Source organism: Sorex fumeus, unplaced genomic scaffold (genome assembly GCF_029834395.1).
Source record: "Sorex fumeus unplaced genomic scaffold, SorFum_2.1 ptg000010l, whole genome shotgun sequence".
NCBI classification, from domain to species: domain Eukaryota; kingdom Metazoa; phylum Chordata; class Mammalia; order Eulipotyphla; family Soricidae; genus Sorex; species Sorex fumeus.
Window position 1 is genome coordinate 2742698 of NW_026606067.1, and position 27426 is coordinate 2770123.

General features: G+C 43.5%; 1 protein-coding gene and 1 pseudogene across 5 annotated transcripts in view; both read left to right on the forward strand.

Moving 5' to 3' along the window:
- LOC130019921 (apoptotic chromatin condensation inducer in the nucleus-like) overlaps positions 1-19901 on the forward strand; it is a 48484-nt pseudogene extending 28583 nt beyond the window's left edge.
- Positions 19902-20712: 811 nt separating this feature from the next.
- Positions 20713-27426, forward strand: part of ZNF281 (zinc finger protein 281) — a 35392-nt gene continuing 28678 nt past the window's right edge. For 3 of the 5 annotated variants that reach the window (XR_008791955.1, XR_008791956.1, XR_008791957.1), the window contains exons 1-2: positions 20713-20826; positions 21058-25805. Coding sequence is in view for 2 of the 5 variants with exons in the window: in XM_056110849.1 (XP_055966824.1) it covers positions 21076-23925 (2850 nt within the window). In the remaining 3 variants the exon portion in view is untranslated. Of the gene's footprint in view, positions 20827-21057; positions 27002-27426 lie in introns of those variants that run through there. The other 2 variants (XM_056110849.1, XM_056110848.1) reach the window with 2 other exon arrangements.

Below are 27426 nucleotides of genomic sequence, written 5' to 3' on the forward strand. Positions count from 1 at the left end.
TTTTTGAAAATAATAATATGGTGGGGGGCTGGAGAGATAGTATAGCAGGTAGGAAGCTTGCTTGGCATGTGACTGACTGAGGTTCAATCCTTGGCATCCCATATGGTATCCCAAAGCACTTCCAGGAGTAAACCCTAAGTATAGGGCCAGGAATAAGCCCTGAGTACAGCTGAGTGTGACTCCCAAAGCAAAACAAATATGACAACACATTAAAAGACTCAACATAAGAAAATTATTTTTAAAATATCCCCGGGGCCAGAGAGATAGTACAGTGGGCAGGACACTATCCCTGCACACAGCCAACCTGGGTTTGATCTCCGGCACCCCACATGGTCTCTAGAGCCCTGTCAGGAGGGATCCCTGAGCACAGAGGCAGGAGTAAGTCCCTGAAGACTGCTGGGGGTGGCCCCCAAACCAAAAATAAATAAACAAAAAAATACGTCAGAAAGCAGAACAGAAAAACAGTGTCAGAAGAAGAAGTAAATTAGATTCTATTCCGGTAATCCAATATTCAAATAATGAGGTCCCCCCCAAATGGGAAGGGGTCAGAGAAATTAGGGAAAAGGGAAGAAACAAAGAAACAATTTAAGAAAATTTTCAAGACACAAAAAGATAGCAATGTTCAGATTAAAAGGGGCCTTCATGCCTCACTCAGTGAAATTCCATCCCCATCATCATCGTCCTCCAACCCTGGGAGAGAGAAACGAGCTTCCAGACAGCACGGAAGTCTCTCCATAAAGGTCGACTGTAAGGCTGCCATCCAGCTCCAATAGTAGGCCTAAAGCTGGATGAATGCTGCAAAATGTCTTCAAAATGCTAGAGGAAAAATAATTTCCAAGGTAGAATTGTAAACAGTTATATATGGAGGGGGAGAAATTTCAGGTAGGTGGGAGTCAGAAGTTTACGTCCCTTCATCCTTTCTCAGGAAGCTACCGCAGGACACACTCTCACAGAAGGAAGGCATAAACCAGGAGAAGGAAAGCAAGGGGTCTAGAAGGTAGAGGGAGGGTTGTTAAAGAGAGACAAGGTCACTTTTTGTTGCACAGGGGAAAGTATACAGAGAGAATGAAAACAGGCAGAAGTAGAAATGCAAGTGTATGATTTTAACATAATGAGTTAAATCTAAAAACTATCAGCCAAAAAATAAAATAAAATAAAATAAAATAAAAGAGTAACAGTGGGAAACTGAAGGTGACAAAGTGTTGTAAATACACGATTATTTGATTCTATCTAGCATGCACGTGAGTAACACTGATAAGAATAGAAAGGAAAACTTCAAATCGGTAATGTGATCACTCAATGTTGGCATGACTGTAAGTAAGATGTGCTAAGTGATCCAAACATAGTGCTTCTGATGAGCTAACTTTATACAGAAATAGCATACTAAGAATGTAGAAGCTGACATACATCCTAGATACCATCTTGCACCAATATCAGGTGCCTCCAAGAAGCCTTGGCAAGTGTAGGGTTGTCATCAGTGGATGCTTGACACCATGTCAAGTGTCCGAAGAGCAGATATTTGGGGTTGTCAATGGAACAGTTCCAGTGAGCTTCAAAGCTAGACATATGCAAACTCTTCTTTTGTACCACACTCAGAACTGCTGCAAGTTCTCATAAGTGTGGGTCTCGCTTGTATCTGGAGGTGAGAAGATCCCAGATGAGCTTGCATCCGACTATTATGAGAGAGTTCAAGAAGCCCAGAGTCTTGGTGAAGGAACACAGAAGTTGTCGGCTCGGCCTGAAGAACTCTGACGTCGGGAATGCTGCCAGATAAAGCTCTACAAAAGGCACTGTAAAGGCACTCTGGGCATTTGAGAATCCTCCGGCTGAAGTATTTTACAAGCATTTGAATGTTGGAGAAGTTGTATGGAATACAACACTCTTTGCCGGGATATGTCTGATGCTAAGTGGCTGCTTCCTACTCCGAGCCAATAGGGTCAGCTGCTTCTGAAGTCAGCACTTAGGGGAGAGAGGACATCAGGGCCTTAAGATCATAACATGAGAGGGTAGGTCTTAGTTCAAAGAGTAGCTGTTATCTAATATGACTATAAATTAAAATAGCAAGGTGCTTACAACAAATCCTTATTTTAGGACTGAGAGTTCTGCCCTTGATTTAAGTAGTGAGTATTATATAAGTTTTGAAAAACGAATGACTAAGAGTCCAGGATTTAGAGACATTTTAATTACAGTTTATGGAGACATGATCTGAAATTCTGCTTATGTCACAAAGATCCATAAATTACCCAAAGTGAGAGCCGAGAGGGTGTAAACTAGAGCCAATTCATTGCTATTAAAAGCTAGGAAATCAGGGCTGGAGAGATAGAACAGCGGGTAGGGCGTTTGCCTTGCACGCGGTCAACCCGGGTCCAATTCCCAGCATCCCATATGGTCCCCTGAGCACCGCCAGGAGTAACTCCTGAGTGCAGAGCCAGGAGTAACCCTGTGCATTGCCAGGGTGTGACCCAAAAAGCAAAATAAATAAATAAATAAATAAATGAAAGCTAGGAAATCTACTCCTAAGATTTTAGGCAGCGTTTGAGAATTTGTTAGGTACTTTGTTAACCTTTTAAAGATAGGTTAGGTAACATTTCAAATCCATCGAAGAAATTTGCTTTTATATACTTACTATCTTGTAACACTGGTGAAGAACTTCATCAATAAATATTTGGTCTACCATATATAGTAAGCAAAGACAATAACTATAACAAAGAGGCACACATGAATAAGATGTTTTATGGTACACAAATGCTGGACTAGGTATCATGAAATTTAGATTCTAGCTTTGCTATGCAGCTTAATTTTGCCCCATTGGACAGATCACTTAGTTTTTACATTTTAAAAATGGGATTAAGGGGCCAGAGAAATAGTATAAGGGGAAGGACACTTTTCTTGCATGTGGGCAACCCAGGTTCGATCCTCAGCATCACATATGATCCCCCAAGCATAGAGCCAGGAGTAAGTCCTGAGTACTGCTAGGTGTGGCCCCCAAACAAACAAACAAAAAGTGGGGTGCTGCAAGGTCAAATGAGATTGAGTTCTATAAAAATAATTTACAAAGTATAAAGTACCAAGTAAATGCTTATAAATGAGCAAATTAAACACCAGGCAAATTAAACACAAGGGAACTTGCATGGGTTAGCCTTAGGTATTCTGGCCTTCCAAATATGACTAGCATTAGACTTTTGGGGATTTTCTAAAAATCTTTAACTTACACCATCTCTGCTGATTTTCAGAGTTTCATACTTGTGTTTCAAAAACCAATGTTTGACGCACTCTATTGTATCACACATACCACCACAGTGTACATCACTTGGTTTCTGTACACTGTAGATCCTAGGTTCCATCAAGCTAAGTCAGAAGACTGCAATTCTCAAAGTCAAATATCTAGGCAATTGAACCACTCTGCAGTATGTACTCACAGCCAGCACTTACCACAATGCATTTATAAATGCAGCTCCCGACGAAGCTCACTCTGCAGAGCAGGGCAGACAACCCTGCACCTTGACATGAGAGTAGCACTGCACTTCATTCTGAAGTCCAAATGGCACGGGTTCCAAGAAGTCCAGTTGGCTTTGGCGTGAGCAAAACCAGCTCAATGTGTTGAGATTTTCATGCATTCTTTATTTTTTGCATTTCCCCCTACAGAACACAGCAAATTCTCGGTGCATCTGTCTGCTTAGCACAATTGTCCTGGGTTTCACAGAAGAGGCTACTGCATCCTCTTTTTGGTTTGCATCAACAGCTGGTTTCCTCTGAACCAGAGGTGCACAATACATCTCTTCTTAGAATTCTGGACCTCGTTTGCAGAGTTTACTGGATGGAGTTATCTTCCAGACTCAGCTACAAGTGTAGAAGCTGGCAATAGCTCTGATCTTAAGCTCTAGGAAATGCAACAGGTTGTTATTCTATTGGACTTAGAAAACTTCGCTAAACTCTCCTGGAAAAAGTACAGTGGCATTTTTGGAAATGAAAGTGAAAGTCCTAATATGTAGCAGATTAAGAGTTCAGAAATAACACACAGATCTGGATATTTCAGATTCACATTTTCTGTTTATTGTGCCTTCTAATTTTATTTGAAGGGGGCAATCCTGAGTCTGGAAGGACTGAGTGGGGAGATGGCTCGAAGGGCTGGAGAGGAAGCTTGGCATTCGGAGGCCTGGACTTGACCCCACCACTGCACAGTCCCGCAGCATTGCTGGAAGTGACCTTGATGGGAACAGCCCCTCTGCACTGCTGTGGCCCAAAGACACAAAGGAAGGAAGGAAGGAAGGAAGGAAGGAAGGAAGGAAGGAAGGAAGGAAGGAAGGAAGGAAGAAAGAAGGTAGGAAGGAAGGAAGGAAGGAAGGAAGGGAAGGAAAAAAGGAAGGAAAAAGGAAGGAAGGAAGGAAGGAAGGAAGGAAGGAAGGAGGAAGGAAGGAAGGAAGGAAGGAAGGAAGGAAGGAAGGAAGGGAAGAAAAAAGAAGGAAAAAGGAAGGAAGGAAGGAAGGAAGGGAAGAAAAAAGAAGGAAAAAGGAAGGAAGGAAGGAAGGAAGGGAAGGAAGGAAGGGAAGGAAGGAAGGGAAGGAAAAAAGGAAGGAAACTGGAAGGAAAAAGGAAGGAAGGAAGGAAGGAAGAAGGAAGGTAGGAAGGAAGGAAGGAAGGAAGGGAAGGAAAAAAGGAAGGAAAAAGGAAGGAAGGAAGGAAGGAAGGCAGGAAGGAAGGAAGGAGAGAGTGAAGGAAGGAAAGGAAAAAAGGAAGGAAAAAGGAAGGAAGGAAGGAGTGAAGGAAGGAAAAAGGAAGGAAGGAAGGAAGGAGTGAAGGAAGGAAAAAGGAAGGAAGGAAGGAAGGAGTGAAGGAAGGAAAAAGGAAGGAAGGAAGGAGTGAAGGAAGGAAAAAGGAAGGAAGGAAGGAAGGAGTGAAGGAAGGAAAAAGGAAGGAAGGAAGGAAAAAGGAAGGAAGGAAGGAAGGAAGGAAGGAAGGAAGGAAGGAAGGGAGGGAGGGAGGGAAGAAGGGAAGGAGGGAGGGAGGAGGGAAGGAAGGGAGAGAAGGAGAGAGGGAGAGAGTGAGGGAGGGAGGATATAGGGGGAGGGGAGGGAGGGAGACAGGGAGGCAGGGAGGCAGGGTGGGAAGAAGGAAGCCACTAGGGAAATAAGAGAAAGAATAAAAATGCATGATAGACGCATTTCCTTAGGGTCAGAGATGACCAAAAAGAGATAGACCCCTGAGTTCAATCCCTGACAACTGCATGATCCCCTAAGTAACTACCAGATGTGGTCCCTGAGCACTACTCCAGGAGTATCCAGGAGGACTCTCTAATCACTGTTGGGTGTACCCTCTACTCCACTCACAACCAGAAAAGAAGACTTTAATTTCTTTTTTGGTTTTGGGGTCACACTCAGCAATGCTCAGGACTTACTCCTAGTTCTGTGCTCAGGGATCACTCCTGACAGGGGTGGAAATTGAACCAGGGTTGGCTGTATGCAAGGCAAGCTCCTTACCCACTCTGGCCTCAAGAAGAGAACACATCATACTGCATCTAAGCACTATGAAACATCGAGTTGTTTTCCCCTTTTCTTTTGTATAGTTATTACATTGAAATACAAATACACACATAGTTGTCATTTAATAGCTTAAACTGTTGATTGCTCCAAGCTACCAAAAGCTTCCAAAATATAATTTTAGAAAATATATTCTGAGAATAGAAGGAATAGAACATTTATAAAGCAGACGGAGGAAAATAAAAATTATTCATAGGGGAAAAGTAAAATGATCTATAATACTACTATTCAAAAGGCAAATCAATGCCTGGATATGCCTTCTTGCCTCTGGAAATGGCCTTTCTTCTTGGCTTGCTCTTTCAAGCCTGTGTTCTCCCTAGCCTGTGCTCTCACTGAAACACATTCTCTTTCTTCTCCTTCTTCTCTTCCTAGTAAATTTCTCTCTCAAAAAAAAAAATCTTGCTTCACTAAAAATAAATAACCTTACTTCATTATTTTCATTTTGAGTTTTGTGGCCACACCCCGCAGTGCTCAGGGCTGCTCCCAGCTGTGCTGTGAGAACCAGGAGGCTTGTAGAGAAACACAGAAATGAGGACAGAATACAAAGGTGCTACCAGAGGCCATAAACTGGATTCTGGGCAGCCAGCAGCCTAAACAAATGAATTCTAAGATTCACAGGGTTCTCACAATGAAAACCAAGCTGCACCCAGAAGGGCAGCTTTCCTGGGAGTGGGACCAAAGAGAAACTTTATGAAAGGGAGCAGGATGAGGCTCGACCACTGTACTAGGGAATGGAGATACTGGTCATTTGGGAGGAAAGGCCACACTCAGTGGAGCTAAGACGCTCCCCCCACGGTTCTCAGAGGATGCTCCCAGCAGTGCTCAGGGACCATGCAGTGGGGATCCAAGACTGAACCCCAAGTTCCACAAAGCATGAGTTCTAGCCCTTTGCACTATGGGTTTCTGGCCCCTCGTGGTAATTGTTAAATACCCAAGAAGTGCCACTAAGGTTACACAAACAAGAAATGTGACCTCAAGGAGCACAGATCTGGAGTGTGAGTAGCTTATTTAAATACAGGCAGAAAAATTATAATAGAGATGAGAATAGGGATGGGATTAAGCAAATCCCATCTGCTACCCTAATAATTTTAGGCTAATCCAGACACCAAACACCATCTTTTATAAAACTGTTATATTGGTCAAAATCAATATCCTAAGTTAAGAAATACTGAATCATATCGGGACAAAACTGACTACAGACTCTGTGAGTCATCCTGGGCATGGTAGTCCATTATACAGAAAACAGAAGGCACCCACAGTGGAAGTATCTGCCGTATTCTCATCCACTTTTGTAAGCTTTGTGTGAACGATTTTGCAAAATCCATTCAACCAAACACTTCTATTTTTCAACTGAATGCTTTGTAGGGAAACCAACTTTCTCTTGTTTTCCCTCCATCCACTCCTGCGCCAGCTCCCTTTCCACTATCCTTCCAATCACTGTTACAAATCTCTCATGGTTGACTCACCTCCAAGTTCAACATATTCATGTTTCCTTGGCGCTGACTTTCCCATGGTTTCTTATATCTTGTCCAACTCTACCATGTCTTTTCTGACGAGCTCATTTCTGAGTTTCATTCACTTTGTTCTCTCAAACAATTCCCTATCTCCATGACGGGGCACTGACATTTGTATCTTCTACTTTCTTCTTCATGTGGTTCTCTGCTTCTTATGTCTCACTTCTAATCATTCCCCAGTATCATTCATTACCATAAAGCGATTTGTCAGAATTCCTCCAGTAACTGTCATCTTCCAGAGAAAAGTGACTGATTTTGTCCTAATAGGAAACAAAGACCTCATTTGCCAGCTAAGCTGGTTGGATTTGATACACTCCTACACAATCTTTGTGTCTTAGGAATGTAACCTCTCAGAGTTCACTAGTATTTTTTCTCCTATCTTAGTTCTCAGAATCCTACCTTTCGGGGTGGGGCATTTTGGCTACACCTGGCAGTGCTCAGGCATCACTCCAGGAGATTCTTGGGGTGCCTCAACCCCTGTACTATCTCTCCAGGTCTATCACTGTGTTCTCTTAATATACACTTGGATATTCACCCAGATCATTTTTCTCTGGTAGGAAATGTAGTGGCTAGCTAAGTGGTCTGCACTGGAATGATCATTTTGTTTCATGAGCTTGCTTTTCTTGTCTCAGGATAGGCTGAGAAGCCGGCATATAAACCAGGCTGGATCATAATCACCCTCTCCCTAGAGCACAGTGATTGGGTCACTGAGCACCATGTGACCTCAATGAACCAGAATCCTATTTCAAAAATTGAGGGGGAAAACCCACTTCCCCTCTTATATATGGAGGGTGTGTGAGAATGAAAGCCTAGACCTGTTGGGCACTACATTTCCCACCAGAGAAAAATGATCTGGGGAGTAGCCAAGAAGCAGACAAAGAATTCTTTGTTCTTTTCTCCTCTTGTCATTCTGAGATTTAATCACCCAACTATTCAGTCCTGATGGTTACTCCATGTATCATTTCCATAAAGCTCCTCTTCTGTGTTTCATCTGCTTTGAGTTGGGTTTCTGTCATTTGCGACCACGAGGGCTATGATTCATATATTATTTGAGCTGCATTTTGAAATCTTTGTAGCTTAGGTCTAGAAAATGGTAACCCCTCTAGGTGGATTGTCTTAGACTATATTTGGAAAATCATGTTAACTTAAAACAATAAATAAAATCCTACAGATCACATTTGTTCCCCAAATTCTTTTGTTCTCTAAACTTAGTTCTGAAATTCTTCCTGGTTTACTCCCTCCAATCTTTTGGTTATAAAACTCTGAAAACAGATTCAAGCTTTAGAATTTATTTTGTCTTCAAAGAAAGCAAACTGCAAACTCTCTAAAGTTATAGACTCTTATATATTGATTATCCTTGAATAGCATATACATTTTGAATGCTCATTTTGAGTCAGGTGTGGTAAAAATTTCTCTCTTTCCAGCACCTTCCAAATGTGTAAAGTAGCAATTATTATTTCCATCTACCAAGATAAAACTGAAGTGGAGAGAAGGATTAATTTGCCTTAGGTCAAGAGTTAGCAGGAGAACTGGAACTAATTCCTGAATTTTAGTTTGCACCAGAACAATTGTGATGCATGTTTTAAAGGGCAGATTTTTGCAACCATCCAATTCAGGACCAGACCAAGAAAAGGTTCTGATGACTTAAGAAGTTGGGTTTTTTTTTTTCACATTAACCAAAAATTTCTGATCTTTCATCTGTAGCCTCAGTGATTTTAACTTGGGTTGCAAATATATTTCATCTTTGATTTTTGTAATAGAATGAGATTCTACCACATGTGGATCTGATATTTGAATTATTCTGACCTTGCTTCCGTAAATAATACCAAATATATACCCTTCAGGCATACTAGAGATCTTAATCTTGAGCTGATTAAGATCCCCACTCTCTGCAAAGGGGCGATGGAAACATTTGAGAAAGACGTGACCAGGGAACATGCTGACTCCTCAGTCCTTCAGCGTTTCTTGCTCTATCACTCAAACATAATACGACATCCAGACCCACATGTTTGGACTTAGTTCGATTCAATCCTCCTCTGATGAACTAGCTTCCGCACAATGGCCAGGAGACTCAGTCTTCAGCCTCTGCTCCCCCGCCCCAACCCCACCCCCACCAGCCCCTTCACTTCTAGAGCCACAGTTACTGAGATTGCCCACAGCTGTCCAGAGACAGCTTCAGCAGTGCCATTAGCTCGAATTCTGCTTGTCTTGCCTCTGGCTCAATCACTCTGGGTGCTTGCTGCTTTGTTCTGTTAAAGGAGTACCGCTGCCACCAGCATCCTCGGGGAATGGTGAGGAATGAGCCCAGAATGCCTGTCTGGTGATCAGAACTCAGTACACAGTACACATCTGATGAATGCCATCCACCAGAAAGGAAGTTCCACCGAAGGCAAGGGCAATGTCTTGTTCATGACTTGACCTCAGGGCTTGACACAGAGCAGATCCTCAAATGGGACTGGAACCAAGAGCCTCCGAATCCAGGGGCTGTGCTGGGCACCCTCTTGGTTGACTTTACTGTGACAGTACCTCATCATGCACACCACGGCAACCTCACACCAGAGCTTCTCTAAACGGCTCATAAATATAACGAGGGAACTACCAAAATAATCCTAGGAGACAGGCACAGCACCTGTGAGCAGGTTCCAAAGAATGAACGGTGAGGCAGGGGGGGTGGTCAGTCATTTGCTCAAACTCACAAAAAGAGCAAGTAGTGGGGCTCGGATGGGAACCTGGGGAGTCTGTTTAGGGTCACCCTTTGGCCATCATGAGCCGCTGATCATTTTCCTTCTCCTTAAAGTGCTTCTATTGGCCCCTGAAAATATTCTGTCTTATTCTGATTCTCTCATTGGTTCTTTTCTGCTCATTTCTGAAGCAGAGATGACAGTTCTTAGAACTGCATCCATGTTCATTGTCTTGTGATGCGCCCTCTGCGGTTGATGACCTTGATTTCTCATGCACCCTGATGATCCCAAATCTATATCTATATCGATAAATATACTACCACCGGCAATGCTCTGGAGCCAATCTTTACTGTATTCAACATATATTTCCTCCCCTCTATATCAATCACAGAAAATGATACTGCCACCTACCTCATCACTGAACTCAGAAACCTAAAAACCAGCTAGAACCTAACTCTCTCCTTCAACTTGGGTGTTCAAATGCTGCTTCTGTCACCTCTTTTGGGTGTCCCTATTCAGAGACAGGGAGTTCTTAATTCTCAAACCATTTCCTTAATCCTTGTACTTTCATCTTACTGGTAGAATTTTGTTTTTCTTTTCTCCTCTTTTGGTTTTCAGGCAACACCCAGTAGTGCTCGGGGATTATCAGGGGCTACTCCTGGCTCAGGGTTCTGGGGCCCAATCCGGGTGGTGCTTGGGGGACAGTGTGGATTCAGGAGTCTAACCCAGGACCTCACACATCCAAGGCAAGGACCCCCTCACGCACTCTCATCCCCGGGCCCCCAGGGTCTAGCTCTTTTTAGGTGGGGATTTAGAGGGCCAAACAGCCTCCCAAGCAGTGTTCAAGGGCTCCTCCTGGTGATTCTCACCTAACATGTCCACAGGAGCAATGTCCAGGCTGAAGGACATGATGCTATTGAGGCCCTGTGGTGCCGGGGACCCAGGATGTACCTAGCAGTGCCAGAGATGAAAGCAGGGGTCAGTCACATGCAAGCCATAAACTTTCACCTCTGCCCTCTCTTCTCAGGCCCCTGAATCTAGTTTTTTAAGTTGCTTTGCCTCTGATCGTTGCTGCTTCAATGCACCTTCCTTATAGCTACTAGGATGACTCAAAAGAAATTTACAGTGGGGTGGGTGCTTGCCTTGCATACAACTGGCCTGGTTCAATCGCCAGCATCATAGATGGTCCCCTGAGCTCCACCAGGATTGATCCTTGATCACAGAGCCACAAGTAAGCCCTGAGCACCATGAGCCCCAAAACCTTAAAATAAATGAAAAAAAAAGAGAGAGAGAAAGAAAGAAAGAAGAAAGAAGAAAGAAAGAAAGAAAGAAAGAAAGAAAGAAAGAAAGAAAGAAAGAAAGAAAGAAAACGCCTGACATCCCTTTCTTGGCCTGGCAGGCAAAGTATTTCATACTCTGGCCCTGACCCATCTCTGGTTTCATCTGCTTTCCCCTCACACTTGAAAACCACTTGTGGTGGCAATTCCAAGTGGCCTGAGGTCACCTCGGGTGCTGGGCACATAAAACCCTGTCGCTTCCTCCTCCCCTGGGAAACCCCTTTCCAGCTCTCTCCCTCATCACTCCTGCTTCTGTGAGGCTCAGACCTTCAGGCCCTGGCTGCAGCTCTGTGGCACAGCACAGCTGAGCTGGAGTATGATCCTGCACCTTCCCACATCTGCAAGTGTCATTACTCGCATTGTCACACAAGTGGGACCTCTGGCGCCCCCCAGCCAGCAAGTACCACAAACTGAGGTGCAACCCCCAGGCCCCAGATAGCAACAGTCACAGACAGAAGGGGAGAACAATTCTGTGTTGATATGGAGAGCAGATTTGGACTCTCGGTTTATATAAACACTTGTTTTTGTTATTGTCATTGTTGGGACACCTACAACAGTGCTCAGGGCTTACTCCTGGCTCTGTACTCAGAAAATCACTCCCCACAGTGCTCAGGAGACCAGATGGGGTGTCAGGAATCTGGGCTGGCTTCGGACAAGGCAAGTGCTTCAGCCCCAATAAATTTTTTTTTTAAGAATCGGGATTTGGGGAGCAGATCTGAGGCCATGGGTTTGATCCTAGGCACCACCACAGACTGAGCCAAATCTCAGCAATGCTGTAGTGGGGTTCCTTGGTGCCATCCAAAGGTGCACAATCTTCAGGGCACCATAACCAAGAGTGAGTGGGCACAAACCAGGGTGTGCCCCCAGTGTGCACAGGGCTGTTCAACCTCCGGCTTAACCCAATTGTGCACAAACACAACTCAACCATGAGATCCCCCCAAGAGCACATGTACAAGAGTCATGAACAACCATACAACCATCCCCCATCCCCCCCACCCTCCCGCCGTCACAATAGTGGCAGCAATAAAAGGGGAACAAAGCAGAGGAAATTAATCATGTTTTTTTAAAAAAAAGAATTGTATCTGGGGCCGGAGAGATGGCACAACAGTTATAGCACTGACCTGACATGCAGCGACCTTGGTCCAATCCCCAATACCCCATAAGGTCCTCAGAGCACTACCAGGAGTCAGCCCTGAGTGCAGAGCCAGGAGTTAGCCCTGAGCATTACTAGGTGTGGCCCCCAAACAAAACAAATGAAAAAAACAAAAAATGAGTGGGGCTGGAGCGATAGCACAGTGGGTAGGGCATTTGCCTTACATGTGGCTGACCCGGGTTTGATTCCCAGCATCCCATATGGTCCCCTGCGCACTGCCAGGATTAATTCCTGAGTGCATGAGCCAGGAGTAGCCCCTGTGCACCACTGGGTGTGACACACAAAAAAGCAAAAAACAAAAAAAAAAAAACAAAATGAGATTTTCTGCTAGGGCTGAGGCTCGGTGTTAGAGGGTTTGCCTCATGTGTGGTGTGACCCTGGGTTTGATTACTTGCAAGGCATGCTCTCCTGAGCATTGTCAGGATCAGCCTCTGAGCACTAAGCTGTGAGTACCACCTAGTGCCACTGGGTTTAAACCAAAATCTACCACCTTCAAAAAAAAAAAGATCAGATCTTCATAAAAGTATCAAGTATAAGCAGAACACAAAAGAGGCAACTATTTAACCCATTTTAGCTGCCTTTCCATCCCCTTTCCTTTGCAAAACTGCTTTCTGTTCTATTGCATAAAACTACTTATGTTTTCAGGTTGGAAAGTACAGTGGGTAAGGTTGCCTTGCATGTGCTGACCTAGGTCTGATCCCCATATTTTCCCACAAACTTGCCAGCAGTGATTCCTGAGTGAAGATCCTAGAGTAAGATCTGAGCACAACTGAATGTGACCCCCTCATAAACCCAAGACTGGGGCTGGAGCGATAGCACAGCGGTTAGGGTGCTTGCTTTGCATGCGGCCGACCCGGGTTCAATTCCCTGCATCCCATGTGGTCCCCTGAGCACCGCCAGGATTAATTCCTGAGTGCATGAGCCAGGAGCAGCCCCTGTGCATCATTGGGTGTGACCCAAAAACAAACAAAAAAAAAAAACCCCAAAAACTACTTCTGTTTCTTTTAATCTACAAAAAATCTGCATATACTTTCTTTAAAAATACACCTTTTCCATTTATTTGCTTATTTCTTTATTCCTTGCTCTGCCAGGAATGGCACCCAGGGCCTCCCTAATGCTCCACCCCCGGCAATAACATAAACTGACTTTTTGTGTAAATTCACTTACACCCTTACTTCCTTTTCGTTCAAATCTATTAGAGTTTTTATATTAAAATAAACAGGCCCCCAAAATATCCACAATCTTTATCCAAAAATCAAATGCATATTTTATGTGTCCATCTTCCATTCAGAGCCTTATCCGAGAACAGATTCTGTCTTTTGCATTCACAGGAATGAGTCCCGTAGAATTTCATTCCACCTCATCATTGCTAATACCCTGCAGTGCTTCTGTTCGTGGCTTTTCACTTCCTCTCCTGCTCATCCTGTCCACGGGGCACCCCATGATAACACTTTGGCGGCGGGGCTCTTTCTCCTGTTCCATCAATTCCATTTGGGGAGGGGTTGCCATGTGTCTTATTAAAAGGAGGATCCATAACCCATGCTGTCTTTTCCTCTTGCTTTTCTCATTTAACAATGCATGGAAATCTTTCCAGGATAATAAATAGAGCACCAACTCATTCTTTTAGCTGCCTGATCTCCTAAGGGATGATGACAGCACAATGGATTCAGCCGTTCCTATGTGGATGGACCTTTAGCTGGTTTACGGGCCTGTGCCACTCTACAAATAACCTCACATACCTCTCCTGGTACCAAATGCTTGCCTTTGTTTCTGTGGGATTTAGTTCCTAAATGAGAATTGTTTATAGTAGGTAGGGTGGAGCTTGACTTACAGATAGAAGCAAGCAGCGCAGTGCCTTACATTCAGACATCCAGTAAATGACCGTAATGGCTCAGATATCTAATTCTGTGGTTACCTAGCAGCCTTTTGATGGGGAAAAATGTTTCCTGGCAACTAGCGAGAAGACATCATTGAATGAGAATTTGTAAAGTACAAAAGACAGAACAGAGCACATAGCAAGTGCGAGTCATTGTTGCAAAGCCTATTTCCTGTTCTAAGGACGGGCTGTTTTAGACGGGTAAAAGATCAGGGTTATTTGGAGCTCTCGCATTGGATGTGAGTCCCTGACCTCCTGAGCTAATCAAGCTGCAATATGCTTTCAACAAACATCAGTTCTGCAAGCTTTTGCCCAATGGTGTTACCTTGAAGCTGGTTAACTTAAGACTTAAGGAGGTATCTATTTAAGGCAGTGTGTGTAAAAGGAACCAGAAAACTGACCCTTGGCTCTTGCCCACTTGCTGGCGCGGTGGACTGTGAGCAAGCCTCCCTATCTCACCCTATAAAACAGAGCTAAGAATACTCAAGCTACCCACTCCGTGGCATTGTCGGGAGGAACAAATGGAATTACGTAAATGCAAGTGCTTTGAGAGTGCTGCACATCTATTAACACGGTTAACATTATTCTGATGTTTGAATCAGCAATGTGCCCTGTATGGTGGCACCTTTCCTGTTCTTTGTGTCACCAGGAAAGAACATATTACCACTTAAAAGAAGATTGAACTGGTCTGCAATCACGAAGTGCACCGTGAAAGTGCAGTGCAATCAATATAAAAATAACAGACTAGATGTCAGCCACTGGTGTGAGCTGCTGTTACTGCTCAAAGGATTTCTATACCAGGGAAGGTATTTGCAAGGCTGCCTCGGCTTTCAGTGTTTCATAGATAACTGAGGATAAAATAATAGAGTCTAATTTCACACCCCCCCCTTCCCTTACGTTTCTATTTTTAACTCCTGTACAGTATCAGATGTAATATCCTGGTGTTCCGTTCCTTGTCCTGGCTCCTTCCCATAAAACACACACATGCTACAAGAATCCAGCTATACTTGGGATGCTTCCTGTGCAATAATTGTTCTTCTGCAACCGAAACACTACGAAAAACTAGAGACAACCTATGTGGTAGGTTTGTGGCTGGGAGAGCAGAAATGGCCTCACAGAGATGAGAGACCATTCATTTCAGAAATGCCTCAGGCTTGCAGTGTTCAGTCTCTGGCAGGACAGAATGTTGGCAGAAGGAGCTCCAGAAACCTCAGTGCCAGTTGAAGTTTGGCAGTTGGTTCCTTCCAGCTGTTCTTAAAGGTATTTTCTCTGCAAGGATTTAAAAGTGGCTCATAGATAGGACTCAAGTGTTTCATGGTTTAGCTCTTTCAGTTTTTGAGGCTTCCCTTTAGAAATCAGAGAAAATGGGACCTTTCTCCAACAGGAAAGGATTTATAACATTCTGTAGACCTGGATATAGATTTGCACAACTATCAATAGCTGGCACATACAGTGGGGAAAAAATAAGTCATTCGGTATGGAGCATAAATAATAAATAATAATAATAATAAATAATTATTAGAGGTGATGTTTTACCTTTCAGTGGTTTTTGGTAGTCTCAGGGAGACGATCCAAGAGGAAGACAGGCAGAACCTTAGGGTGCTTTCAAGCAGCAGACTGCTCAGGATCTTTGAAAGCATCATTTAGGTGTTTATCATGCTCTTATTTACACATCTGTTGCATAAAAAGAGAATGGGGCCAGAGATACAGTACAGCATATGGTCAATCCAGGTTCGACCCTCGGCATCCCCCTTTGATCTTCCTGAGCCAACTAGGAATGATCCCTGAGTATAGAGCCTGGAGTCAGCCTTGAGCACCACCAGCCCAACCAATAGCCCCTCCCCCACCCCAGTCTCCCACAACCACCACTTAAAAAAAAAAAAAGAGGTTGAAGTTGCCTTTCTTTAAAATTCTTTTCCGGTCTCAACCCTTTTGGGGAATTAAGGAAAATAGGGAGATTTCCGCACTGATCATTTTATATTACTTAAAAAAGTTAAACGTACTGGGGTGGAGTGATAGTACAGCAGGTAGGGTGACCCGGGTTCAATCCTTGGCATTCCATATGGTCCTCCGAGACACCAGGAGCCAAGAGCCACCAGGTGGGTGTGGGTCCCCCGCCTTATAAAAAATAAAATGAGTTAAATGTATTAAGATTTTTTTTTTCGGGGCGAGGGGGGAGTGGGAGGTGTCAAATGTCAATGCTCAGGACTTATTTCTGGCTCTGCACTGAGGAACTACTGCTGACGGGGCTCAGGGGACCACGTAGGACGCTGGGGATTGAATTTAGGTTAGCCGCCTGCAAGGCAAATGCCCTACCTACTGCACTATAGCTCAGTCCCAAATGTATTAAGTTTTAAAACGTATAGTAAATAATGGAAGCACAGCAAATAAACATTTTTGGACATATTTCACATTTGCCTCACTTTATTAAGATATATGGAAACTGTGACAAATATGTGTGTATACAAACACATTTTTCTGAAGACACAATTTATAAAATAGATAAATTATAGGAATTGTTATACACATTAGGAAGGTTTAGTTTTCAAAGCATGTAGATTTCATGTAAGCAGTCAAATTTCTTAAAGAAATCACACTGTGTACAGTTTCACTATTTAGAAAACTGTATTTAGTAATTCATTTATTACACAAAGCAAAACATTCTTTTTTTTTTTTTTTGCAAAACATTCTTATCACTTAATATACAATTAGAATTTGAGTGACCTCTTAATTTTGTAGGTACATTATAGAAAATGAAATAATTAGCAATTATTAAGCAATTATGTTGCTTAGTTAATTATGATAGTCTTTCTATAAGTCAGAAAAGACAATTTTTTTCTTGAACTTGCCAGCATAGGAGTATATAAAGAGTTTATGAAAAAATACCACCCCGGGCTGGAGGGATAATACAGTGGGTAGGGTGCTTGTCTTGCACACAGTCGACTTAGGGTTCAATCCTAGCATTCCATATGATCTCCTGAGCCCTCCAGAAGTGATTTCTGAATGCTAAGCCAGGAGTAATCCTTAAGCACCACCAAGTGAGGCTTCAAAACAGAACAGAAAAGTTCCATCAAGCAGCTAAAATTCACTGTACACTTCGCAGACATTTGAAAGATGGAACTGAGCATTAGTAAGTTTTGGAGTATCAGATACGTACAAAAAATATACTCCCCCTACAATTTAATTTTTAAAAGTTTATACCAAAAAGGATGGTTTTTATATTCTAAAATTTATTTTAAAATATAATGTAATTATCCAGTTGGTCTTCATATTTGGATATATTAATGTTAAAATATTTTTAAAGTAACCTCAATTCTTCTTCAGATATGTCTTGCAGCTATTGTTAAATGAAGTCTACCTTTTTTGTTTCCCCAAAATGGGACTTTCTGAAGAATCAAAACTGTTCCTCTTTTCCTCCTAATATAAATTCACATGCTTCAAGAGTTTTAGTTTCTGAAATTAGAGCAGCATTAAAACTGATAAGATTAATGGCAACAAAAATAATGTCCTGGTGCAAAATGCTGTAGGGCATATGCAAATTTTCCATACGATCTTCTCAATTTTTCTATAAATCTAAATGTGTTCTTAAAAATAAAGTCCTAGTTTAAACTAGCAAGAACAGAGCTTGTTTCTGTTTTATCCAATCTTCTGGAACTATTTCTACTATCTATGAGATTTAAGTATTCATAGGTAAAACAAATATTAAAACATTCCTATATTATTTTTATTTTAAATTGTCATATTATTTAATTCTGGGTAGCCACTTATAGACTGTGGTATAAACCTCTTATTAATATCGGTTTTATAAGTACTATCAATAATAGCATAGTGAAGATTTTTATTATTAAAATGCATAGACAAAAACATATAGTTTATCTCCCTATTTTCCCCCTCGTTTTTTTCTCCCTATTTTCCTTAATAAGGTATAATCATGTTTTATTTGCTTTACAGAATGCAGGGTTTTTAGATTTGAGTTAGACTTGTCTTTTATCAGTAACATTTATTTTAATGTGTATTTTATAGTTACTAAAGCATTTTCTAAACGTCAGGGTTAAAATCATGGATTTTTGGAACTTTTATTCACTATAGGATCCAACAAAAATGAAAGCAGTTTTACGATAGTTGATACTGTGTAATTTTATCTTTAAGTCAAACTGGTATTTTAAGAATTACTTTAAAACAAATTTGCCCTTTGATGAGAATTTATGAAATAATATAAAAACTATATTAAAATTTAAAAAATCTTCCCTGGTACTTGTTTGTCCTTTTGGCTAATTTATACGTTAATATTTAAAAAGAATGTATTATCCTACTGAAGGTTGTAACCATATGGTTGCATGTCTCAAACAGTGGTCAGAAATACTGAGGTTTAGGGTTAATTCTGTTACTTAGGTGACATTTTGTGAGTTTAATTTTTCATTGCCCAGCTGTCTTTCAGGAACTGGCATATTGATTTTTCTAATTAATAGGCTTATGTACTGGGGATGCTGTTTTTCTACTCTATTTCTAAAGAGCTGCCTGGCACAGCCACTCTAAGTGATATGCTGGGATGGTATCTTATAAATGCTCAAGGTACAGCTTCTAATGTTGAAAAATAGAAAAATAAATGGACCTTGATGAAGTGTGTCTTCTTTTGTCTCTTCCCAGGAAAGTTGATTTCAGGTATTTCTACTGCTGAAATGATTAGCGTTAACAGCTTTTTCCCTCCATTTTCTTTTACAGGACCTCTTCATCTTCCTGATCTATGGGGTGTACAACATAGAGGTAAGTCCTCCGCTCGGAGTATCTCAAGGTTGACAGAGTGAATGAGAGAGATGACAGGTTTCTTATCTTGATAACTGAAGAACAAAGTTGGCTTTTCAGATGAGTGTCCCCTTGCCCTTCATGCTTGAACTAGCTTATATGCATCCCAGCCACCCATTAAACACTGATACCTAAGTGAAGGGACAGCCTCATTTCTCAAAGGCAGGGACTAATATTTTACTACTGCCTTAAGTTTTGGAATGTTTGGTCTTTTCACTTGTAAATGACAATTTAAGCATCTTACAGTCTAAGCAACAGGATGCTTTTCTCCAGTTGCTTGGAGTGAGAAAAACACTACTACTTGTTATCTCAAAATGCTCATTAAATATTGTCTTTTGAAGTTTTTGAGCAGGCTCAGAGGAGTCCCTTACAGTTAGTTAATAATCTTTATGGTTTTGGGGCTGTAGCGATAGCATAGGGGGTAGGACGTTCGCCTTGCACACGGCCAACCCAGGTTCGATTCCCAGCATCCCATATGGTTCCCTGAACACCACCAGGAGTAATTCCTGAGTGAAGAGCCAGGAATAACCCCTATGCATTGCCAGGTGTGACCCAAGAAGCAAAATTAATTAATTAAATAAAATTTCTAAATAATAATAATAATCTTTATGGTTTCAACTATGGAATTTCTCGGAGAAGTTATTAATTATTTAATAGGAGGGTTATTTAGCTAGAAATCTTCAGAAAATTGGCAATTTTAACATTAGGTAAATAAATCATAGTTCTTTTAGGGAAAACACCTATCATTTGTAATATAGTTAGGGAAGTTGCTGGTTGAGACTTTTGCAGGCTTAGTATGATAACCAGGGGACGATTAGACACTGAATAACTATTTCTTCGTTCATCTAACTTTGACTTCAAGAACTGATGTCTTTTTCCCCCTCTGAAGATCAAAATGCACTTGAACTTTCATTTCTCTGCGCTCGACATAAAGGCAGGGACAGAGAATCCCAGCAACAGCTCCTACAAGGGCCTAGGGCTGAGTTTTTTCATAATATAAGGGGCCGGGCCGCACTATAACGCGGCAAAGCAACTCACTAGCCAGACCGAGCAGGTATGTGGGCATTTAAATACCATCTGACGATGAGGAAGCATGTGTGGGGGCGTGTTTTATAGGGCGCCTGCCCCCGGATTACACGCGGCTTCCTTTTCCAGTAGCCTTCAGGTAGGTTGGCACCAAGACAGGTTTTTTTTTTTTTCTGGCCACGGTACCTCTGATTGCGGTTTCAAGGTAGCCTCCTCCTACAAATGCAAAGGACACGCGCCCAGGATTCGGGTTACCAACTTCAGCAGGGTTAACAGTGGCATTCTAGTTTTCTTAGCGCCCCCCCCCACCCCGCCCTTTATAACGTCATGCTCTTGGGCCGCAGCAAAAGGGCGCTCAAGGATGCAGTGCAAGAGTTGGGGTTCTGACCCAATACCTGGCCTGGAAAGCGAAGAGCCCCCAGGTTCGATCCTCAGTTGCCCCCACCTCCTCCCGTAGCCCTCCCTGCAGCAGCTCCCACGCCACGCCGCAACCGGGTCCAGCTAACTTCCCGCCCCTGGGGTCCTCCCTCCTAAGCGCTTTCCCCCCACTCCAGAAGCCCTCACCCACGCCCACCCCCTTTCGGGCCACCCACCAATCACGCGGCGGCGCCTCGGAAGCCTTTTTTTTTTTTTTTTCTGGGCCGCTCCAAACGCCCTCCCCTGCAGCCCCGGGCCGCTCCTGCGCCCAACCGCCCCAGTGATTGACAGCCCGGCCGGGCGGAAGCTGCGGCGCAGGCGCCGTGGCGCGGCCGGGCTCCCCTCCGGCCGGGCCGGGGAGTTCCCAGCAGACACCGCGGCGCGGCTGCGCAGTGCCGGGGAGGCTTTTAATTCCATTGTGGAGAGGACGGCGTTATTTTTATTAACTGGAGGCGACGGCGGCTGCGGCGGCGGCGGTACCCGTAAGTGCGGCGGGCGGGTCGGGGAGGCGGCGGGCGCGGCCCGGCGGCGGCGGCGGGCCCGGGAGGAGCGTGCGTGCCGCCGCGGGAGGCGGCCGGGCTGGGAATTAGGGGCGCGTTGCGGTCTGGGCGGCGGCGCGGCGGGGTCCGGGGCGCCGCGGTGGTCCCGCGGCCCGGGGGGCCGGTTCCAGCTTCTTTTCCTCCCTCTTCCCTCTTGCTCCGCCTCTCCCCCAGCCAGGCCTGCTCCGGGGTATGAAAATCGGCAGCGGGTTCCTGAGCGGCGGCGGCGGGACCGGCAGTAGCGGTGGTAGCGGCTCCGGCGGCGGCTCCGGCGGCGGCTCCGGCGGCGGCGGCGGCGGCGGCAGGCGGGGAGAGATGGAGCCCACCTTCCCCCAGGGTATGGTCATGTTCAACCACCGGCTGCCCCCGGTCGCCAGCTTCACCCGGCCGGCGGGCTCGGCCGCCCCTCCCCCGCAGTGCGTGTTACCCTCCTCTACCTCCGCAGCAGCCCCGGCCGCCGAGCCCCCCCCGCCGCCGGCCCCGGACATGACTTTCAAGAAGGAGCCGGCGGCGTCCGCCGCGGCCTTCCCCGCGCAGAGGACCTCCTGGGGGTTCCTGCAGTCCTTGGTGAGCATCAAGCAGGAGAAGCCCGCCGAGCCCGACGAGCAGCCGCAGCCGCAGCCGCAGGGCCCCCCCCCGCACCACCACCACCACCACCACCACCACCACCACCACCACCACTTCGGGGGCTTGTTCGCGGGCGCCGAGGAGCGGTCTCCGGGCCTGGGCGGCGGGGACGGGGCCGGCCACGGCGTCATCCAGGACCTCAGTATTCTGCACCAGCATGGCCAGCAGCAGCAGCAGCCGCCGCCGCCGCCACCGCAGCCGCCGCAGCAGCCGCAGCAGCAGCAGCAGCAGCAGGCAGCCCAGCACCACCGCGACGTGCTGCTCAGCGGCAGGACTGACGACCCCCATGGCAACGAGGAGCCAAAGCAGGACGCCAATGTCAAAAAGGCAAAGAGGCCAAAGCCAGAATCTCAGGGAATCAAAGCCAAGAGGAAGCCAAGTGCATCTTCCAAACCGTCGCTGGTGGGAGAGGGGGAAGGCGCCGTGCTGTCCCCCAGCCAGAAACCTCATATCTGCGATCACTGTAGTGCTGCTTTCCGGAGCTCCTATCACCTGCGGAGGCACGTCCTCATCCACACCGGCGAGCGGCCCTTCCAGTGCAGCCAGTGCAGCATGGGTTTCATTCAGAAGTACCTGCTGCAGCGGCACGAGAAGATCCACAGCCGGGAGAAGCCGTTCGGGTGCGACCAGTGCAGCATGAAGTTCATCCAGAAGTACCACATGGAGAGACACAAGCGGACGCATAGTGGAGAAAAGCCATATAAATGTGACACTTGCCAACAGTATTTTTCACGGACCGATCGACTGTTGAAGCACAGGCGCACGTGCGGGGAAGCCATAGCCAAGGGAGCCGCCAGCAGCGCAGACCCGGGGGCAGCCGCGGCGGTAGCAGCGGCAGCGGCGGCGGCAGCGGCGGGAGCGGCCTCCGTGCCCAACCACAACAGTATGGGCAGCATGGCTGTGTTGTCTCAGGGAAATACAAGTTCCTCGCGAAGAAAAGCGAAGTCGAAAAGCCTCGCTGTGGAGAACAAGGAGCAGAAGCCCGCGAAGGCTGGCGAGTCGCCGATTTCCAACAGCATGAACTTGCAGAGTTACTCGGTGGAGATGCCTTCCGCCTCTTCCAGCGGCGGCATCCTGGGCACCGGCATCGAGGAACTGCAGAAGAGGGTGCCAAAATTGATCTTCAAGAAAGGAAGCAGGAAGAATACCGATAAAAACTACCTTAATTTTGTGTCGCCCTTGCCAGACATCGTGGGGCAGAAGCCCCTGTCTGGGAAACCGAGTGGCCCCCTGGGCTTGGCGGCCAATAATAGTGTGGAGACCATTAGTCTTCTCCAAAGTGCAAGTGGCAAACAAGGTCAGATAAGTAGCAATTACGACGATGCCATGCAGTTTTCCAAGAAAAGAAGATACTTACCAACTGCCAGCAGCAACAGTGCCTTTTCTATAAACGTGGGACACATGGTCTCCCAGCAGTCCGTCATCCAGTCTGCAGGTGTCAGTGTTCTGGACAATGAGGCCCCCTTGTCACTTATTGACTCCTCAGCGCTCAATGCTGAAATTAAGTCTTGTCACGACAAGTCTGGAATTCCTGATGAGGTTTTACAAAGTATTTTGGATCAATACTCCAACAAATCAGAAAGCCAGAAAGAGGATCCTTTCAGTATCGCAGAGCCACGTGTGGATTTACACACCTCAGGAGAACACTCAGAATTGGTCCAAGAAGGAAGTTTGAGCCCAGGCACCCAAACGCCTGTGAATGATAAGGCGGCCGTGTTACAAGAATACTCCAAATACCTCCAGCAGGCTTTTGAAAAATCCTCTAATGCAGGTTTCACTCTTGGACATGGTTTCCAGTTTGTCAGTTTGTCTTCGCCTCTCCACAACCACACATTATTTCCAGAAAAACAGATATACACTACGTCTCCTTTGGAGTGTGGTTTCGGCCAATCTGTTACCTCAGTGTTGCCATCTTCATTGCCAAAGCCTCCTTTTGGAATGTTGTTTGGATCTCAGCCAGGTCTTTATTTATCTGCTTTGGATGCTACACATCAGCAGTTGACACCTTCCCAGGAGCTGGATGATCTGATCGATTCTCAGAAGACTTTAGAGACTTCCTCGGCCTTCCAGTCGTCATCTCAGAAATTGACTAGCCAGAAGGAACAACAGAAAAACTTGGAGTCCTCGACAACTTTTCAGATTCCATCTCAGGAGTTAGCTAGCCAGATAGATCCTCAGAAAGACCTAGAGCCTAGAACAACATACCAGATTGAGAACTTTGCACAAGCGTTCGGTTCTCAGTTTAAGTCGGGCAGCAGGGTGCCAATGACCTTTATCACTAACTCTAATGGAGAAGTGGACCATAGAGTAAGGACTTCAGTGTCAGATTTCTCAGGGTATACAAATATGATGTCTGATGTAAGTGAGCCATGTAGTACAAGAGTAAAGACACCCACCAGCCAAAGTTACAGGTAAGGTCCCAAAAGTGACCGGGCTGGAGGTTCTTATAATGTAATTTTGTTTTATTTTGAGAACACTGCCATTGGAATGTTTCTACACGATCCTATTAAGAATAATGTAATGCCCTTTCAATGCAACTTTTCATATTTAGTTTATTTTGTTAGCGTGATTTTAGCTCTGTTTGTATTATGATTTTTAATCAAAATCAATAGATTAAAAATAGTTTGACCTTCAAAGTGACAATGTTTAGCAATCAAATTTACATGTGTAGATCGTCAGGGAATAGCCCAAAAGTTTTAAATGCAAAAATTTAAAAAACCTTCTACAAAAAAAACACAAAAAAACAAAACGCAAAAAAAATAAAACAACTTTGTTGCTAGGATTAAGGTTATTCTAATTGCTTTACTCTCAGGAAAGTGTAATAACGCATGGAAATTCTGTACGTTATCACTGTAATGGAATATCCAATTTACAGATAGTATGATATAACATTTTGTCATTTAAGTAAGGGATCGAAAAAAACATTTCAAATTGCTCTTTCTTGGGGCTGATGTGATAGACATTTCATCATTTATGTAAGGGATCGAAAACATTTCAAATTGCTGTCTCCATCTGGGCTGATCCAAAATTCTGAGATATTGGCTACCTATATTTTGTTGCAGCTTTTAAATGTACTCTGAACTTCCAAAGCACATTCATTCCAGCCTGGTAGAACAAATCTTCTTGGATCTTTGATCAAAGCCTGGAATGATAGCTTTAATAAAAGGAAAAAAAAAAGCACCCTCTCCTTTTCCAACCATAGTAAGGCTGTAATTCCATTAAGGGTCTACTGACAAGTGGCCTGGGGTTGATGCCCAAGAGGTTGGTTGATTCCAGTATTAAAACCGAGTTGGAATTAAGAAATTATTTGAGATTGGGGTATGCATTATTATACATGGCTTAAAAAATTGTTCTCTTGTCTATGCTGGTACATATCACCCACACTTTTGTTTTTTATGTTCTTGTCAATCTCTCCTGTTTCTTAAGAGTTCTGGGCTTTCCATTTTCTCTGTTCTCCCTACTTTGACAGTTTTAATTTTAGAATGATTTACATTCCAGTTGGTAATGTATTACTCATTTTATATGCCTTATGGCATCCAAATAAATAATAGAATAAATACCCCCCCACCATTTTTTAAAAACAGTACCCCATGTAGATTTCCATGTATAATGAAACCCCATGTACTCAGAGCTATAGATACTAATAAAGTGGTAATTCCAACTGGTGACAGAACTAGTGTGAGAGATGAGTGTCTGCATTTAGTAATGACATCAGAACCTCTCTGTGAAATTGCAGCCTTTAATGTACATTTTGAAAGGGTGCATTAGTCAGTATTGTACAGGGGTCCTGTAAAGTCATCAAAACTTGCTATGAATGCTAATTGCCATTTGAAGCTGCTGATAAGACAGTAGCTCTGCTCTAAACCACTTTTTAGCAATTGTATTTTTTTCCTGATTATATTTTTTAATGTACTTTGATGTTTATGCTGATGAGTTTTTTTATGTACTTTCAGTGATGTTTCAGTCTTATGTACTCTTCTGGCGTCAGAAAAGTACCACTGGTTGTTTGCAGTCTTATTGTGTAATCAGCCTACCACAGGCTTCCATGTATAATAAAGTAATTAATATTGTGCAAGTGTAAAACACTTCTGTTATGAAAGCAGTGTTTGGAAAATAAGAAATTATTAAAAAATGGTTACAAAACGCTAGTTAATTTCCTTTCCCACTTTTCCTCCCATAAGTCTGCTTTACCAGGCTAAAGGATCACCTTTTTGTCATTGCAGGATTCTTAGAAAATGTGTTTGATTTTCTGAAATACACTCAATACTAAAAAAAGTCTGTATTATTTTGGTGAGGTAAGTTCTGTTGGGTACAGAGTACAAGCTGTAATCTTTTCAAAGGATGGAGAGGACCTTTACCACTGTATCTTAAGCTGTATGATTTTTCTCCAGTGTTTTGTTTTCTACAGGTTTTGAATTTCTTTAACTTTTATTGTGTGTACTGAATACTGCATATGTATTATTCTGATTGTTTGCTCTAGTTTACTACCAATAAAAGACCTGTTAATCACAAAATTGAAGAAAGGAGATATCACTTAATATCCAGTTAACATTTTTTCAGATTTTTTTCCTGTTAATTATATTGTATAAAATGTCCACATCATGGTTATCATCACCTGCAGCTTAGGGACTTGTATTTTGTACTTTTAAAAGTTCAGTATTTTCTTGTTCCTAGATCTGTGCTGTTTGAAAATTTGTTGAATATTTGTGTTGGAGACATAGTATGTGGAACAGTAGAAATTAAATATTGTACAAGTTAGAGTATTTTCTTCTTGAGATTGGGTTTGTCATCCTACATAATCCAGAGAGCTTGTTAAATGCAGCTTTATTTTAAATCAAATTCCAGTGTCTTTTAGTTCTACCTGGGTACGTCATTTTTACCTCAAAAATGTAATAAAATGATCGTGTGGCATAAATAAAAACGGCCTCAAGCATTAAAAAATGCTTAAAATTAGAAAATGAATTGTTATGTCACAGTTAACAAAAAAAGGATGAAAATAGGGAAGCTCTAAGACAAATATTGAAGATGGCAGGGAAAGTGTTTGAGAGTAAATATATTAACTTTTAAGGGTGGAGAAAAGGTGTAGATAACTGTAAAGTGCGGAAATTGTGCTTTGAAAATTAGTAATTATAGATGTTAAATTTGTAAGAATTAGAAACTAAAAAATATTCAAAGAGTATGTCTTTGAGGCTTTGTATTTATTTTCTATACTATGATCGGGAAATGATATATTATTAAGCACAGATGGATTTGGGTTGTTTTGGTTTTGTTTTTTGTTTTTCAGTAGAGAAATAACTACTTTGTGGTCCCTTGTGATCGGGAGAAGTAAATTAATGTTTCCTTTGCCCAGGATTGATTATTCCTTAGTTTGGGTCATTTTCTTGAGCAAGAGTGCCTAGCAGATTCTCCCTGCTTCTGTTCAGAACTCCGGCCTACTGTCTCTGTTCGAGATTCACCAGAACATAGTCTTGTTTTACATATTGCTTCCCCTTTTAAAAAGAAAATCATCTAGAATGTCTGTATCTGAATATGGTCATTTTAACATTAAACCTTTTGCATTTCAGGTGTTAAGAGTACTGAGAGTTGGAAAATTATGTTTTGCCTTTCTCATGTGCTGCTTGAAAGTCAGGGTTTGGGCAAACAGTAGATTAGCAGCTATGGTCGGTACCTTGAGAGGTAATTTAATAATGGGAACAGTGTGTGAAAGATGTATTATGTTCATGTTTTATTTTTTTCTAATTGCAAATAGTGATAAAAATATTTCTGTCTCAAATTTAGTTCTTTGTATAATAATCAGATGGGAGATGCAGAATTTTTTTTAATTGCTTGTATTTGACATTTTGTAGTTCCTTGCATGTAAGCTTGAACTCAGTGACACTTTCATCAATGTGAGGATGTTCAATCCTTAGCTTCCCA